The sequence below is a fragment of the Nicotiana tomentosiformis genome, chromosome 9, assembly GCF_000390325.3.
Source record: "Nicotiana tomentosiformis chromosome 9, ASM39032v3, whole genome shotgun sequence".
NCBI lineage: Eukaryota > Viridiplantae > Streptophyta > Magnoliopsida > Solanales > Solanaceae > Nicotiana > Nicotiana tomentosiformis.
Window position 1 is genome coordinate 39,546,082 of NC_090820.1, and position 13,464 is coordinate 39,559,545.

Below are 13,464 nucleotides of genomic sequence, written 5' to 3' on the forward strand. Positions count from 1 at the left end.
GGAGAAGAATAAGAGAGAGGATTTTAACAGGTGATAGAGAGGAATTCAAAGGCATCTAATTGAGGTGGAGGTAAATGATGAAAGTGGCACTCATCTAACAGGCACTCCACAAATGGGGTCACAATATCTAAGTTTGGATGAATGAGGGCCCTAATCCTCCTCATCGACAATCATGGACTCTTGCTCTGCTATCTTGGAGTAGCTTTCAGTCATAATTATGTTTATTGGCTATCTATTACTTTGTTAACAATGCATACATCTCACATAATTGCAGACATTTGCATTTGTGTGAAGAAGCATGCTTTCACTCATACATATGGTGAAAGAAAGCTACATAATTTTAAACAGATGGATATAGAAAGGAGACTCCTTGATGCAGATGTCATGTCATCTGATTGTTTTCGCTACATTTTCAACATTTGCAAAGTATAATTTTGCTCTTAATGTTGGTATTATTAGGTTTGCAATTGTCAGGTTTAATTAACTGAAAGAATGGCTATGGAAACAAGACATTTTCGAGTCTGGTCTTTTTCTTAAATCTTATGTTTTAAATTGGATTGCAAACTAATGTGTTTGATGTAAATATAGATGTCACGATCCAAAATCCACCTAGTCGTGATGATATCTAACTCAACCCATCAGGTAAGCCAATTAACAACTATCCAATTTAAATGAGATTTATTAAGAAAAGAAATGATAATAAAACTGCTTTTATACAGGAATTCCCAAGGACTTGTAGTACAAATCATGTGCTTTTAAGATTAGAATTTACAAGCTGGTATGAAATAAATACATCATTTGTCCGAAATGTACATAAACAATTTTTTTAATATAAATCTAAGGCTACCATGAATAAGAGGTGGATTGCAGATACGTCTTAAATTCCAGCTACCATCGATCACAACAAGATCAACATCCAATACCTACACGCAAGGTGCAGAAGTGTAGTATGAGTACAACCGACTCCATGTACTAAATAAGTAACAAACCTAACCTTAGGTTGAAAGTAGTGACGAACTGGAACACCGGCCGGGATCCAACACCAATAGCCAATAACAGTTCATAACAACATAATGGAAGTAATAAAAGAAGTAGCTCAGAGATAAAATGCTTAATTCATTCACAGTTCCAGAAAAATAGGCTTGCTTTTCAAGTATATATTAGTGAAAACCCAAATCCTTTACTGAAATCACCAAATTTATGAGTAAGTTTGAAAATTTTGATTTTCCCCCGAAAACTTTTCAACAACATGTAAGATGTTTCATTATCAAATATCATGAGAAAATTACATCTCTATGCCTACATGTCAATATGCATGTAGAATCATGAATGACACCAAAAATCGGAGTGGTAGAAAGAAATGCACCTCTATGCATGTATCTCAAGTATGCATGTCAAATGCAATGTATCTCAGTGATGAGATCATGTACTCAAACTCTCACAGTACTCAATCTCGCGGTCTCACACTTTCTACTCATCATGCTCAATCACTCGACACACTCAGTCACTCATTACTGTATATGGCCAATTCAGCCCACGGAAGATCCATCCCAATATATATAAGGCCAATTCAGTCACTCAAATTTAAGATATTTTCGGGAAAAACTTTGGTAACATCGAACCCCAATAACGCCTTAACCCAGAAAGGCAATAAAGGCAAGGTTTGTTCGAACCCTCGAATACAACCTTATTGTTTCATGCTAAGGCATTTAACTTTTGCGAATACAAATAATAAAGCAAAGAAAAAATATGAGAGCCGAAAGGGAAAGAAAAGCCTTATATTTATATAATTTTTTACAAAGGCCAAGTCGGTCTAAAACAAAAAATTTACAACGGCCAAAAACGGCCTCAGAAAAAATACAAAAGATAAACAAAAAATATAAAGTCCTAAGTGGCTTGGTCTTCATCGGAGATTTCATCTCCATCCTCGGGATCTTCTCCGTCTTCTAATTCACTTGAGCTCTCGGAGTCTTCCTCAAGGAAGGCCAGCCTTCGGGCCCCGACTTCCTCTACTTTGGCATTTTCGATTTCGGCCATAATATTGAAGCCCTAGGCATTAACTCCCTCGAGAGCTTCCCTTCGAGCTTGCCATTTTGCATGATCCACCATGCCCTTGGACTTGGCCTAAATGGCCTCGACCCTAAACTGGGCCACTTTAGCATCAGCTTTTGTGTCGGCCACCTCAAATCTGGCCACGACCACCTCAAATTTGGCCACTTCGAGTTCGTTGGCCAAGCTTTCCTTATCAGAAATAGACAAATCCAACTGATACTGAAGCTCCTTGATCTGCTCGACCTGCACTGAGGCCTTCTCTTTTGCAGCTTGGAGCTGGGTCTCGGCCGACTCCAATTGCACTTGGACGGTTTCCTTTTTCGAAGCTAAGATATCCATATTCTTTTTGAATTCTTCCGCCTCGGCCTGTATCGCATCCACCTGCGTCTGGAGCCGTACGATTTGTTCGAGCCTCTGCCATACCTGCAGAATCGGATCGTTAATAGTTATCTCCAGTTCGTCTTCACTATCGTGAAGCACTTGGAATACCTGCTCGGCCATCTCGGCATGCTCATCCCGAGCCGTTACAAAATCGGCCTAAAGCTTCTCACTGAGAAGCTTGTAGGTATCACTTTTCTTAGTGAGGTCCCAAATCTCAACCTCGTGCTCCTCCCGGATTCAGAGTTTAAAAGAAATAATGGAGAGACCCTCGAAGTTACCCAATTCAGAGCATGTTGGGCCTCATTAAAAAGGCAAGCGGCTCCCACCGCGTTCATCACGGTTTGGTCTTCCTCGGTCACCAAGAATCTAAGGTAGATAGCAATCCCCACGGGGGGAGAGAAAATCCGGGCATCCTCTGGGATAGAAAGCATTATATTCCGCCTGCGGTCAGGTTTAACACTTGGGGTTGGGAATCGGTCCACCAGTTTTGGGCTCGATAAAGAACCGATAGCGCCCGATGATGGTACTTTCTTCGGTACCGGTAAACTACCAAACCCGGTGATATCCTCCTAGGTAGCGAATTCAAACCCATCCAAGAAGCCATGGATATCAGTCGCCCCCTGAATACCTTTGTAAGAACGACCTTCCAACATATTGGCCTCGCGAATCATAGCTTCTGAAATCTGAGAGGATCCAGAAATATCGATCACTCCGAGCTCGTCCCTCGAGACATCTTCCGCTGCCCGGGAAGCCTCGCCCCCGATCTCTCTCTCGACCATCTCAGCTTGGGACGGGGTGGCCTCAACTCTTACTGGTTCAGGAAATTCGGCCAAAGCTCCCTCATCAACCTCCGCCAGTTCAGAGGACTTTTATATCGAAGCATCAGCCCGCACGGGCCACTAATTTGGAACTATCTTCCTCTTCTCCTTCTTCGGGCTCGTCCCTTAATCGGCGGATTAATTCCGAAGGCATAACACAAGTGTCCCCCTTGGGCTTGCGAGACTTCCTCGCCGGTTTTTTCTTTTCCGAGCCCGGGGAACTCGGAGCCTCTTTTCTCTTCTTCTCTTTGGCCTGCTTCGGAGCAGGTGGAAGGACTTCTTCGTCACCAGATGGGGGCCTTATTGTAACATCATTCCCGAGGCCTACAAAGTAAAAAAGGGGAGTAAACAAGAGAAGAAGCCCGAACGATAACCGTTCTAAGAGATAAACTTACCATGATTGCGGGCCTCCCACCGATCCTTTGATAACTCCATCCAGGCACGCTCGGAATATGGTCTCTGCGACACCAGGCCCTCGACCCATTGCTTGAGTTCTGGAATCGGGTCCGGCATCTGGGCCACAGCTGCAACACCAAAAGCATAGATGAGGAAAGAAGATAAGAAGTAAAAGAACAAAATTGAACATTCAAGGCGAAATACTACTCACGATTCATGTTCCATCTCTTAGGAAATGACATGTCTTCAGCAGGGATCAGGTCCGAAGTCCTTATTCAGACAAATAGGCCCATCCAACCTCAGTCACGAGTTTCGTCTATGCTCGAGAATGAGGCTTTGTTGGCCCGACGAGCAAGCTTGATCAGCCCTCCCCGATAGATTCGGGGACTGTAAAGGCGCATAAGGTGATCGAGGGTGAAAAGACATCCCTCGGTTTTGCTTGTTAAAAATCGGAGGAGAATCACTATTCTCCAAATTGAAGGATGGATCTGGCCAAGGGTCACGTCGTATCTCTTGCAAAAGGCGACGATGACAAGGTCTAAGGGACCCAACGTGAAGGGGTAGGTGTAAACACTTAGAAACCCCTACACGTGGGTAGTAATCGATTCCTCGGGCAATGGGACTACTACATGCTTTTTGTCCCAGTTGCATTCCTCTTTTAACTTTGTTGAGGATTTTTTCGGTGATTGTGCATATATACCTCGAGATCGGCTCACATCGGCCCGGTACCGAGGAGGCCTTTTCGACCTTAAAATCAATGAAGATTTGGCACCCAACCGGAACGAATTCCTCAGGGTGGGGCTCCGCCGCAGCCTCGCCACCAAAGGATCGTGATGAAGAAGTGTTTTCCTTTTGTGGCGCGGTTTTGGAAGTTTTCGCCATTGATGAACAAGGGAAAAGTGAATTAGGATGGTATGCGGTTTGATTAGAATTCTATAAATTTGGGTGTGAAAATTGTGAAGCAATGGGATTTTCTGAAGAAGAAGCAAGAGTAGAAAGAGCTTTAAGTGTGAAAGTTTAAATTCTTATAGGTTGCTAGCGACGGTTCGGAACTAGTAATGGCCGACCAGCGACTGACAAGCATCTAATGCCTTGGTAACTCGACCGACGGGACGTTTCATCGCATACATCATAATCGGGCTCGTCGATGACGTCTGATGTTTTATACGTCAATACCACACAAAATGAGGGGGTGATTTGTGTGGTTTCCATTTTTTCGCATGTACAGATTATAGAAGGACCTGGTTCTTCTATGTATTCCAACTACTACTGTTGCGGAATAATAAGTACATAAAATAAAGAACACGGAGATTTTTACGTGGAAAATACCTGGCTTAAAAGGTGAAAAAAACACGACCTACTTCCCAGTAGGATTTTCCCAAACTCTCCAATAAATCACTGAGCCAAAAACTGCATTTACAAAATACTTTTGTAAACCTAGGATTAACTCTAATCCCGTTGTGGCAACCAGCCTCTAACTGTTGCGACAACTTCAAGTTAACTCTAACTTGAATACTCTGAGTACCTATTACAATTGCCTCTAGATAAAGCTGAAAGGTACAATATGAAAACACCTACTACAATTGAACTAGAATAAAAGACGGACACTTGGAACTGGATCCTCTATCTTGTTCATGTAGCTTCAGGTTCGCACACTTGAATCACACACGAACTGCTTGCAAAATGCCTTGCTATTTTGGTCTCAATTCACGTTTAACTTCTGTTTTTTTGCGATCCCTGTAGAATGAGAACATCCTGCGATTTATAGATTTAGTAGAGTAGAAAATAACTAGAGTTCTAATGCTACTCTTCCTTGGTGGAAGAGTTCTAGTTAATCTCAACTCCTAACTCCTTCCTTATCTTGGATAATGTTCTCGTTGAGTAAGGAGTCTTTCTCCTTATTAATTATGCAATCTTTTCGATCAGGAGATATCTATTATTATGCCATATTTCATTTATCTCCTGCATGTGCATCTCACGTGCTTTGAATCTGCCTGTATCTATGCCTACCAGTGATGGACCTGGTTCATCCCTGAGTTTCTTTGTCAATCTTCAAAACTATTCTTTACTTTGGCCAACAAATTCCTCCTTTTTGATGTTGACAAACTTTGTGCTTCCATAAGCTTAGGGCATGTTTCAACTTAGCTCAACATCAACACAATGTTAGAAACATTTTTCCTTTTTATCACTTTTCATCAAGGACCAGGTTCATTAGGTTATAAACATCACTATTCAAAGTGTAAAGCACAACCTTTTTCCCCCTTTTGGCATCATCGAAAAGTTGCATAAAAAATGTGAGATAACCAGATTTTAAAAATTACTCATGGCCTCTGGGATACTTCAAATGCAATCATGGATTAATCATTATAGATCAAGTTAAGAATTTTAACCATTAAAGAAATATAAACAAACAGTTAGAGCAAAAACAGTGAATTTCATTGATGATTGATACGATTCTTCCACAAAGCATAAAAAGAAATAAAAATACTGAAAACATGAGCAAACATAACATCCCAAACTGGGTCACTGAAAGGTCTACACTAGGCTACAAGTTTAAGTTAAGGCTTGGAAGAACTGGGGGCTTGGTTTATGGCTTGGAGAAGTTTCAGCATGTCTTGAAGAATTCCATCATTCTTCTCATTTTCCCTTGCTAGTTCAGTTCTGAGAGCATCTCTCTTAGACTCTACTTCAGCCAACCTTTTCTTTAGCCTCTCAATCTCAGCATCCTTAGCCGCACTTTCTTGCACCAAGGCTCGCACCTTGTTATTCACTGGTACCTTCTTAGATGAACCAGGTTCTTTAGGAGTGACATGGACTTCATAGTCATAAGCATGCAGCGTATTTGCTCCAAAATGATCCTTGCTTGTACCAACCTCCCTTTCTTCTTTAGATTATAACTTTCAGTCACTCTCTTCAGTAGGTCTGCGAGGGTTTCCTGTTCAGATGAAACAGGTTCATCTATATTTTTCCCAAGTTGAACCAGCCCTTCAGCGGCTTCGCCAGACCCACCTCCCCCTGTTTTCTTTACACTCTCCTCTACTCCAGCAGATTTTTCTCCCCAAACAACCATTGCACATGTGTCTTTGGTTAAACTCACATGAGTGGGTGAAGAATCAACCACTTTTTCACCCCTTCCCCTCACAGCACTTCGAACACCATTGCTCACTTTTTCTTTTTCTTTTTTATTTTTACCACCAATTCCTCCAGACTTTGTAGTTTCAACACCTGCTTTAGACCCTACTAGTACAAACCTATTTGTTCTCTCCCCGCAACAACCTTGCGAGCAAGCATCTTTACTCTTTTCTTAAAGGTTGGGGTGGTGGAAGGGATGATAGTAGGTGTGGAAGTCTAATCAAACTGAATTTCAGTTTTGAAAAGACTTTGGAGTGTATCCCTAGAATCTAGGTACTTTAATTCGGTTGGGACTAATTTGAACAGACCTGGTTCACTTGTAACGGATAAGTCCAAAAGGAGTTTGGAATTAAGTAGGACTCTGCTCATGATCCAAATATTATTATTTCGAATTATGCAGAGTGTAGAAAACATACCGTGTTATCTTGATGAACCAGGTTCTTCACTGAGAATACTCTTGTGTAAGTCTAAATTTGCCAAAATAGAAAAAATATCATTAGACATTAATGAGTCATTTTAACACATGGCACAAGAGTACTATTGAAAGTATGAGACTAAGCAAAAATTAATCTAATTATGTACACAATTTTTAGATTTTCTAACCAATTTTGTTTTTCGTTGTGTACTCTGAACTGGTCCTTTTAGGTGATCTTAATCATCCAAAATTCTAACATGTTCCTTTCAAAGTGATCTCTACTTAGGGCTTTTGTGAAGATGTCAGCTATTTGCTTGTCAGTAGCATAAAATTCCACAGTGATTAACCATTTTTCATGGTTATCCCTCAAAAAGTGATATCTAACATCTATGTGCTTAGTTCTCTTGTGGTGAACCGGATTCTTGGTCATACTAATAGCAATAGTGTTATCACAAAAAATGGGAATACGACCAACATCAATTCCAAAGTCCTTTAATTGTTGTTTGATCCACAACAATTGAGCACAACATGAAACAACAACAACATACTCAGCTTTAGCAGTAGATAAGGCCATTGAATTTTACTTTTTGGTGACCCAAGACACAAGACATAAGCCAAGAGAGTATGCCATACCTGAGGTGCTCTTTCTATCCACAAGAAAACCTGCATAATCAGCATCAGCATATCCCAGAAGATTGAAATTACTATATTTTGGATACCAAAGACAAAGATCAGTGGTGCCTTTTAGATATCTCAATGACAACAGTCAAGTGAGACTCCTTCGGATTTGCCTGCAATCTTGCACAAAGGCCTACACTAAAAATAATGTCAGGTCTACTAGTAGTGAGATACAATAATGAGCCAATCATTCCCCTATACAACTTCTGATCGACAGATGAACCAGGTTCATCCATATTCAACGTTGTAGATGTTGCAATATGAGTGTCAATTTCTTTGGAATCTTTCATTTTAAACCTTTTAAGCAACTCTTTTACATACTTCCGCTGATGGATCATAGTTCCATTTGAGTTTTGTTTAATTTGTAAGCCTAAAAAGAAATTAAGCTCACTCATCATGCTCATTTCAAATTTACTCCCCATTAGTTTAGCAAAATCTTTACTTAACTTATCAGTAGTTGCTCCAAAGATTATATCATCAACATATATCTGAATTACCAAGAGATCTTTACCTTTTTCTTTCAAGAACAAAGTATTGTAAATTTTACCTCTGTTGTAGTCATGCTCAAGGAAAAACTTTGATAATCTTTCATACCATGCTCTTGGAGCCTGCTTGAGCCCATAAAGTGCTTTGTCAAGTTTGTATACATGATAATGACTCTCCTTGCTTTCAAACCCTAGAGTTTGCTTGACAAACACTTCTTCCTTTAGATATCCATTGAGGAAGGCACTCTTGACATCCATCTGGTGGAGGGTGAATTCCATATAAGAAGGAAAGGCTATGAGGAGTCTTATTGCTTCCAACCTTGCAACTGGAGCAAAGGTTTCATCATAGTTCATGCCCTCCTCCTGGCTATATCCTTGAACTACCTATCTTGCCTTGTTCCTTGTAACAGTTCCATCTTTATCAAGTTTGTTTCTGAAGACCCATTTTGTACCAATTACTTATCTGTCCAAGGGTCTTGGCACCAGATGTCAAACTTGACTCCTTTCAAATTGGTTGAGTTCATCTTGTATTGCATTTACCGAGTCTGCATCCTGCAAAGCCTCAACAATATTTTTAGGTTCAATAAGAGATAAGAAAGCATCAAAAGCACAAAGATTCTTTAATGTAGATCTGGTTTTGATTCCAGAGGTTGGATCAATAATTATGTTCTTAATGGGATGAGAACTTTGATACTTGTAAGGTTTCACAACCAACTGGTTTCCCTTTGATGTTCCTTCAATGCTTTGCTGTTGTGGAACGGGTTCATGGACAGGTTCCCTTGAGGTTTGAGAATCATTTACTCTTTGTTTTATTCCCCCTGTCAGGTTACCCTGGGTAGAAGGACCTGTTCCATCACCTATTCCTTTTTCCAGTACAACTTCAGTCTAGGCTGTGGTTTTATTAAAGTTTCTTACTAGCCCAATTGCTTCATCATCATGTTCCTGCCTCTCAGAAAGAATGTTAGTTTCATCAAAAATCATATGAACACTTTCTTCAACACACATATTCTTTTGTTATATACCTTATATGTTTTACTATGTGAAGAATACTCCCTCATCACTTCTGGGATCAAACTTGCCTAGGGAGTCTTTACCATTGTTGTGCACAAAGCACTTGCATCCAAATGCCCTAAGATGGGATATATTTGGTTTTCTCCCTTTAAGTAACTCATAGAGAGTTTTCTCTACTAGAGGTCTTGTCATGCACCTATTTATGATATAGCATGCAGTATTTACAGCTTCTACCCAGAAGCTATGGGGCAGCTTACTAGAAAGAAGCATAGTCGTAGCCATATCTTCAAGAGTCCTATTCTTTCTTTCAACTACTCCATTTTGTTGTGAAGTTCTAGGGGCAAATAAATTATGATATATGCCATGCACATCACAAAATTCAGAAAATTTAGCATTTTCAAATTCAGTACCATGATCAAACCTAATTGATGCAAGTTGATTTCCTAATTATTTCTGAGTTTTTCTAACAAAGGAAGTGAACATGTAAAATGCTTCATCTTTAGATGTTAAAAATAGTGTCCAGGTAAACCTAGAATAATTATCAACAAGCACCATCACATAACTCTTACCACCTCTACTTAATGTTCTCATTGGACCACAGATATCCATATGAACCAGTTTCATCGTTCTGGTGGTACTTACCACTTTCTTGCATTTAAAAGAGGATCTTACCTGCTTCCCCCTTGCACAAGCCTCACAAACTTTGTCTTCCTTGAACTTAATGTTAGGCAGTCCTATCACCAAGTCCTTGGAGACTAATTTGTTGAGTTGACTTAGACTTGCATGTCCAAGCCTCTTATGCCAAAGGAGGGGATCACTATCCAGCACACTTAAGCAAGTTAGTTCATTCTCTGAGAGTGTGGACAGATCTATAATATATATATATTATTCACTCTTTTACCCTGCAAAATAATCTTGTCAGTGATAAGATTTATCACAAAATATATATATATTATTCACTCTTTTACCCTGCAAAATAATCTTGTCAGTGATAAGATTTATCATAAAACATTTAGTAGAGGTGAATGCTACCAAGTTACCTCTATCACACAATTGTGACACACTGATTAGGCTATACTTCAAGTCGTCTATCAAGTAGACATTCTCAATGGAATGAGAGTCATCCATACCTACCTTATCAACCCTAATGATTTCACCTTTCTTTCGATTTCCAAAGGAGACATTTCCTCCTTTGAGGTCCTCAAGTGAAAGGAATTGGTCCTTGTTTCCTGTCATATGCTTTGAGCAGCCACTGTCCATGTACCATATTTGGCTGCTCTCCTTCACTTGAACCTACAAAAGGAATTCAGGGGTTAGTAAGTTTGGGTCCCTTTCTATAAGCAAAAGGATGAATTAAATTCCTTTTAGCCCAACTTGGTAACCAATTCTTCCCTTGAACAAATTTTTTGTTCTTTTGACTGGCCCTTTCTTTTGCGTTACATTCACTTTTATAGTGACTAGTCTTACCACAGTGAGTACAAATCTTGTTCTCAGGAAGAGTGAAATACTTGATTTTAGGATCCCACTTAGGTAGCTAATTCCCAAAGCCAAGTCCTCTTCTATTGCTACTGTGATGTTCCTGTAGCCATGACAAAGCATCGGAGGACCTGTTCCATTTACTAGTTCTGTCTAGTTTATGCTTGACCTTGCCTAGATCCTCCTTTAGCACTCTTACCTGCTCATCCTTCATATACAACTCATCTTTTAGTTTGCCTACATTTTCTTCTAAAGTAAGTTGTGTGCAATCAGCTGTCTTCTTACTCGTTCCTAGTTTCAGTTTTAGATTTTCAAATTTTAACTCAAAGAACATTTGCTTCAAATGTATGAACCTGGTTCTTCAGAGCAGTATTTTCACTCACAGTCTCACTAACTCTGAGCTCCAGGTTCTTACACTTTGCTTTTAAAATCACACAATCCTTAGACAGCTGTTCTTTTTCTTTATTTATTACCTCAGATTCATCAATGAAATCTAGCAATAATTCAGAGAGTTTTTCTTTAGACAAAAATTTAATCTTGTCTTTGAGATGAATTATACTTACCTCACATTCCTCATCTGATTCTCCAATTGCCATAAGTGTTTGTTCATCTCCATCTTCCTCATCTGATTCCTCATCTGAACTTTCTTCCCAAGCAGCAACCATAGCCTTTGTTGATCCTTTGTTCTTCTTAGGATGAACCTGTTCCTTCGTTCAGATCTTTCCTTCTTCCATTCAATTTCCCATTGATGGCATTTCTTGATGTGATGATCAGTCTTCCCACACTTGTAGTAGCCCTCATTAGTCGTTTTTTCAGGAACCCTTGCTTTGTTGTAATTTCCATCTCTTGAAAAACCTTTTCCTCTCATAAAGTATTTCTTGACGTCCTTGGTGATCATAGCCATTTCATTTTCCTCCAGATCAGCACCTTTAGTGATTCTGAGTGCCAGGCTCCTTTCCTTCTTGGGCACATCCATCTTCATGGTCTGCCTTCTAAGTTCATAAGAAGTGAGATTTCCAATTAGATCACCCAACCTAAGAGTTGCAATGTTCTTAGATTCCTGAATTGCAATGATTTTACTTTTCCAAGAAACTGGTAGAACCATAGTCAGAATCTTCTCAACTTTGTCTTCTTCAAGAAGAGTCCTTCCAAGAGACTTCAGTTCATTAGTCAGTGTGGTGAACCTTATATACATCTCTTGGATAGTCTCTCCTTCCTTCATAGAGAAATTCTCATATTGAGAATATAGTAAAGTACCTCTAGACCTCTTCACCTAAGCAGTTCCTTCATGAGCCACTTGCAAGATGTCCCAAATTTCCTTAGCAGTAGTACAACTTTGAATTCTGTTGTACTCGTCTGGACCAAATCCACACACAAGCCATTTCTTGGCCTTAGCATTCTTTTCCCATTTTCTCAAGTTGTCAGCAGTGCAGTCAGCTCTTGTTTTTGGCACCTCATCTCCTTCATCATTTATCTTTATGGTAGCCAATGGACCATCTGTGACAATGTCCCATAGTTCATAGTTTTCTCCTATGATGTGGTCTCTCATTCTATTTTTTCACCAGGAGTAATACTGGCCGTTGAAGAGTGGTGGCCTAGCAGTGGATTGCCCTTCCCAGTTTCCAGGTGGTGCACTCATCTTGATATTCTCCTAAGGTGTTAGCCTCTTCAAGGATAACCTGCTCTGATACCAATTGATGTTTTATACATCAATACCACACAAGAGGGGGTGATTTATGTGGTGTCCATTTTTTCGCGTGCACAGATTATAGAAGGATATGGTTCTTCTATGTGTTCCAACTACTACTGTTACAGAATAATAAGTACAGAAAATAAAGAACACAAAGATTTTTACTTGGAAAACACCTGGCTCAAAAAGTGAAAAAACCACGACCTACTTCCCAGTAGGATTTTTCCAAACTCTCTACTAAATCACTGAGCCAAAAACTGTATTTACAAAATACTTTTGTAAACCTAGGATTAACTCTAATCCCGTTGTGGCAACCAACCTCTAACTGTTGCGACAACTTCAAGTTAACTCTAACTTGAATACTCTGAGTACCTATTACAATTGCCTCTAGATAAAGCTGAAAGGTACAATATGAAAACACCTACTACAATTGAACTAGAATATAAGACAGACACTTGGAACTGGATCTTCTATCTTGTTCACGTAGCTTCAGGTTCGCACACTTGAATCACACACGAACTACTTGCAAAATGCCTTGCTATTTTGCTCTCAATTCATGTTTAACTTCTGCTTTTGTGCGATCCCTATAGAATGAGAACATCTTACGATTTATAGAGTTAGTAGAGTAGAAAATAACTAGAGTTCTAATTCTACTCTTCCTTGGTGGAAGAGTTCTAGTTAATATCAACTCCTAGCTCCTTCCTTATCTTGGATAATATTCTCGTTGAGTAAGGAGTCATTCTCCTTCTGCCAGCTTTCTTCTCTTATGATATTTCGAATAGCGAGAAAGTGAAATAATGGGGAATATAATGGAGCGGACTGGGGGAAGAGTGCATTTCCATCGTGAAAGATTCAATCCAGCCACAGGTTCCCCTACGGCTACCTTGTTACGACTTCACCCCAGTCAAAGACCCCACCGTGGTATGCGCC

General features: G+C 39.8%; 1 protein-coding gene across 1 annotated transcript; it reads right to left on the minus strand.

Annotated features, from left to right (window-relative positions):
* Positions 1-2,124: 2,124 nt before the first annotated feature.
* Positions 2,125-2,553, minus strand: LOC138898634 (uncharacterized). Its single transcript, XM_070184714.1, has one exon. It carries the CDS (start codon positions 2,551-2,553, stop codon positions 2,125-2,127), a length of 429 nt encoding a protein of 142 aa, XP_070040815.1.
* Between the last annotated feature and the right edge of the window lie 10,911 nt (positions 2,554-13,464).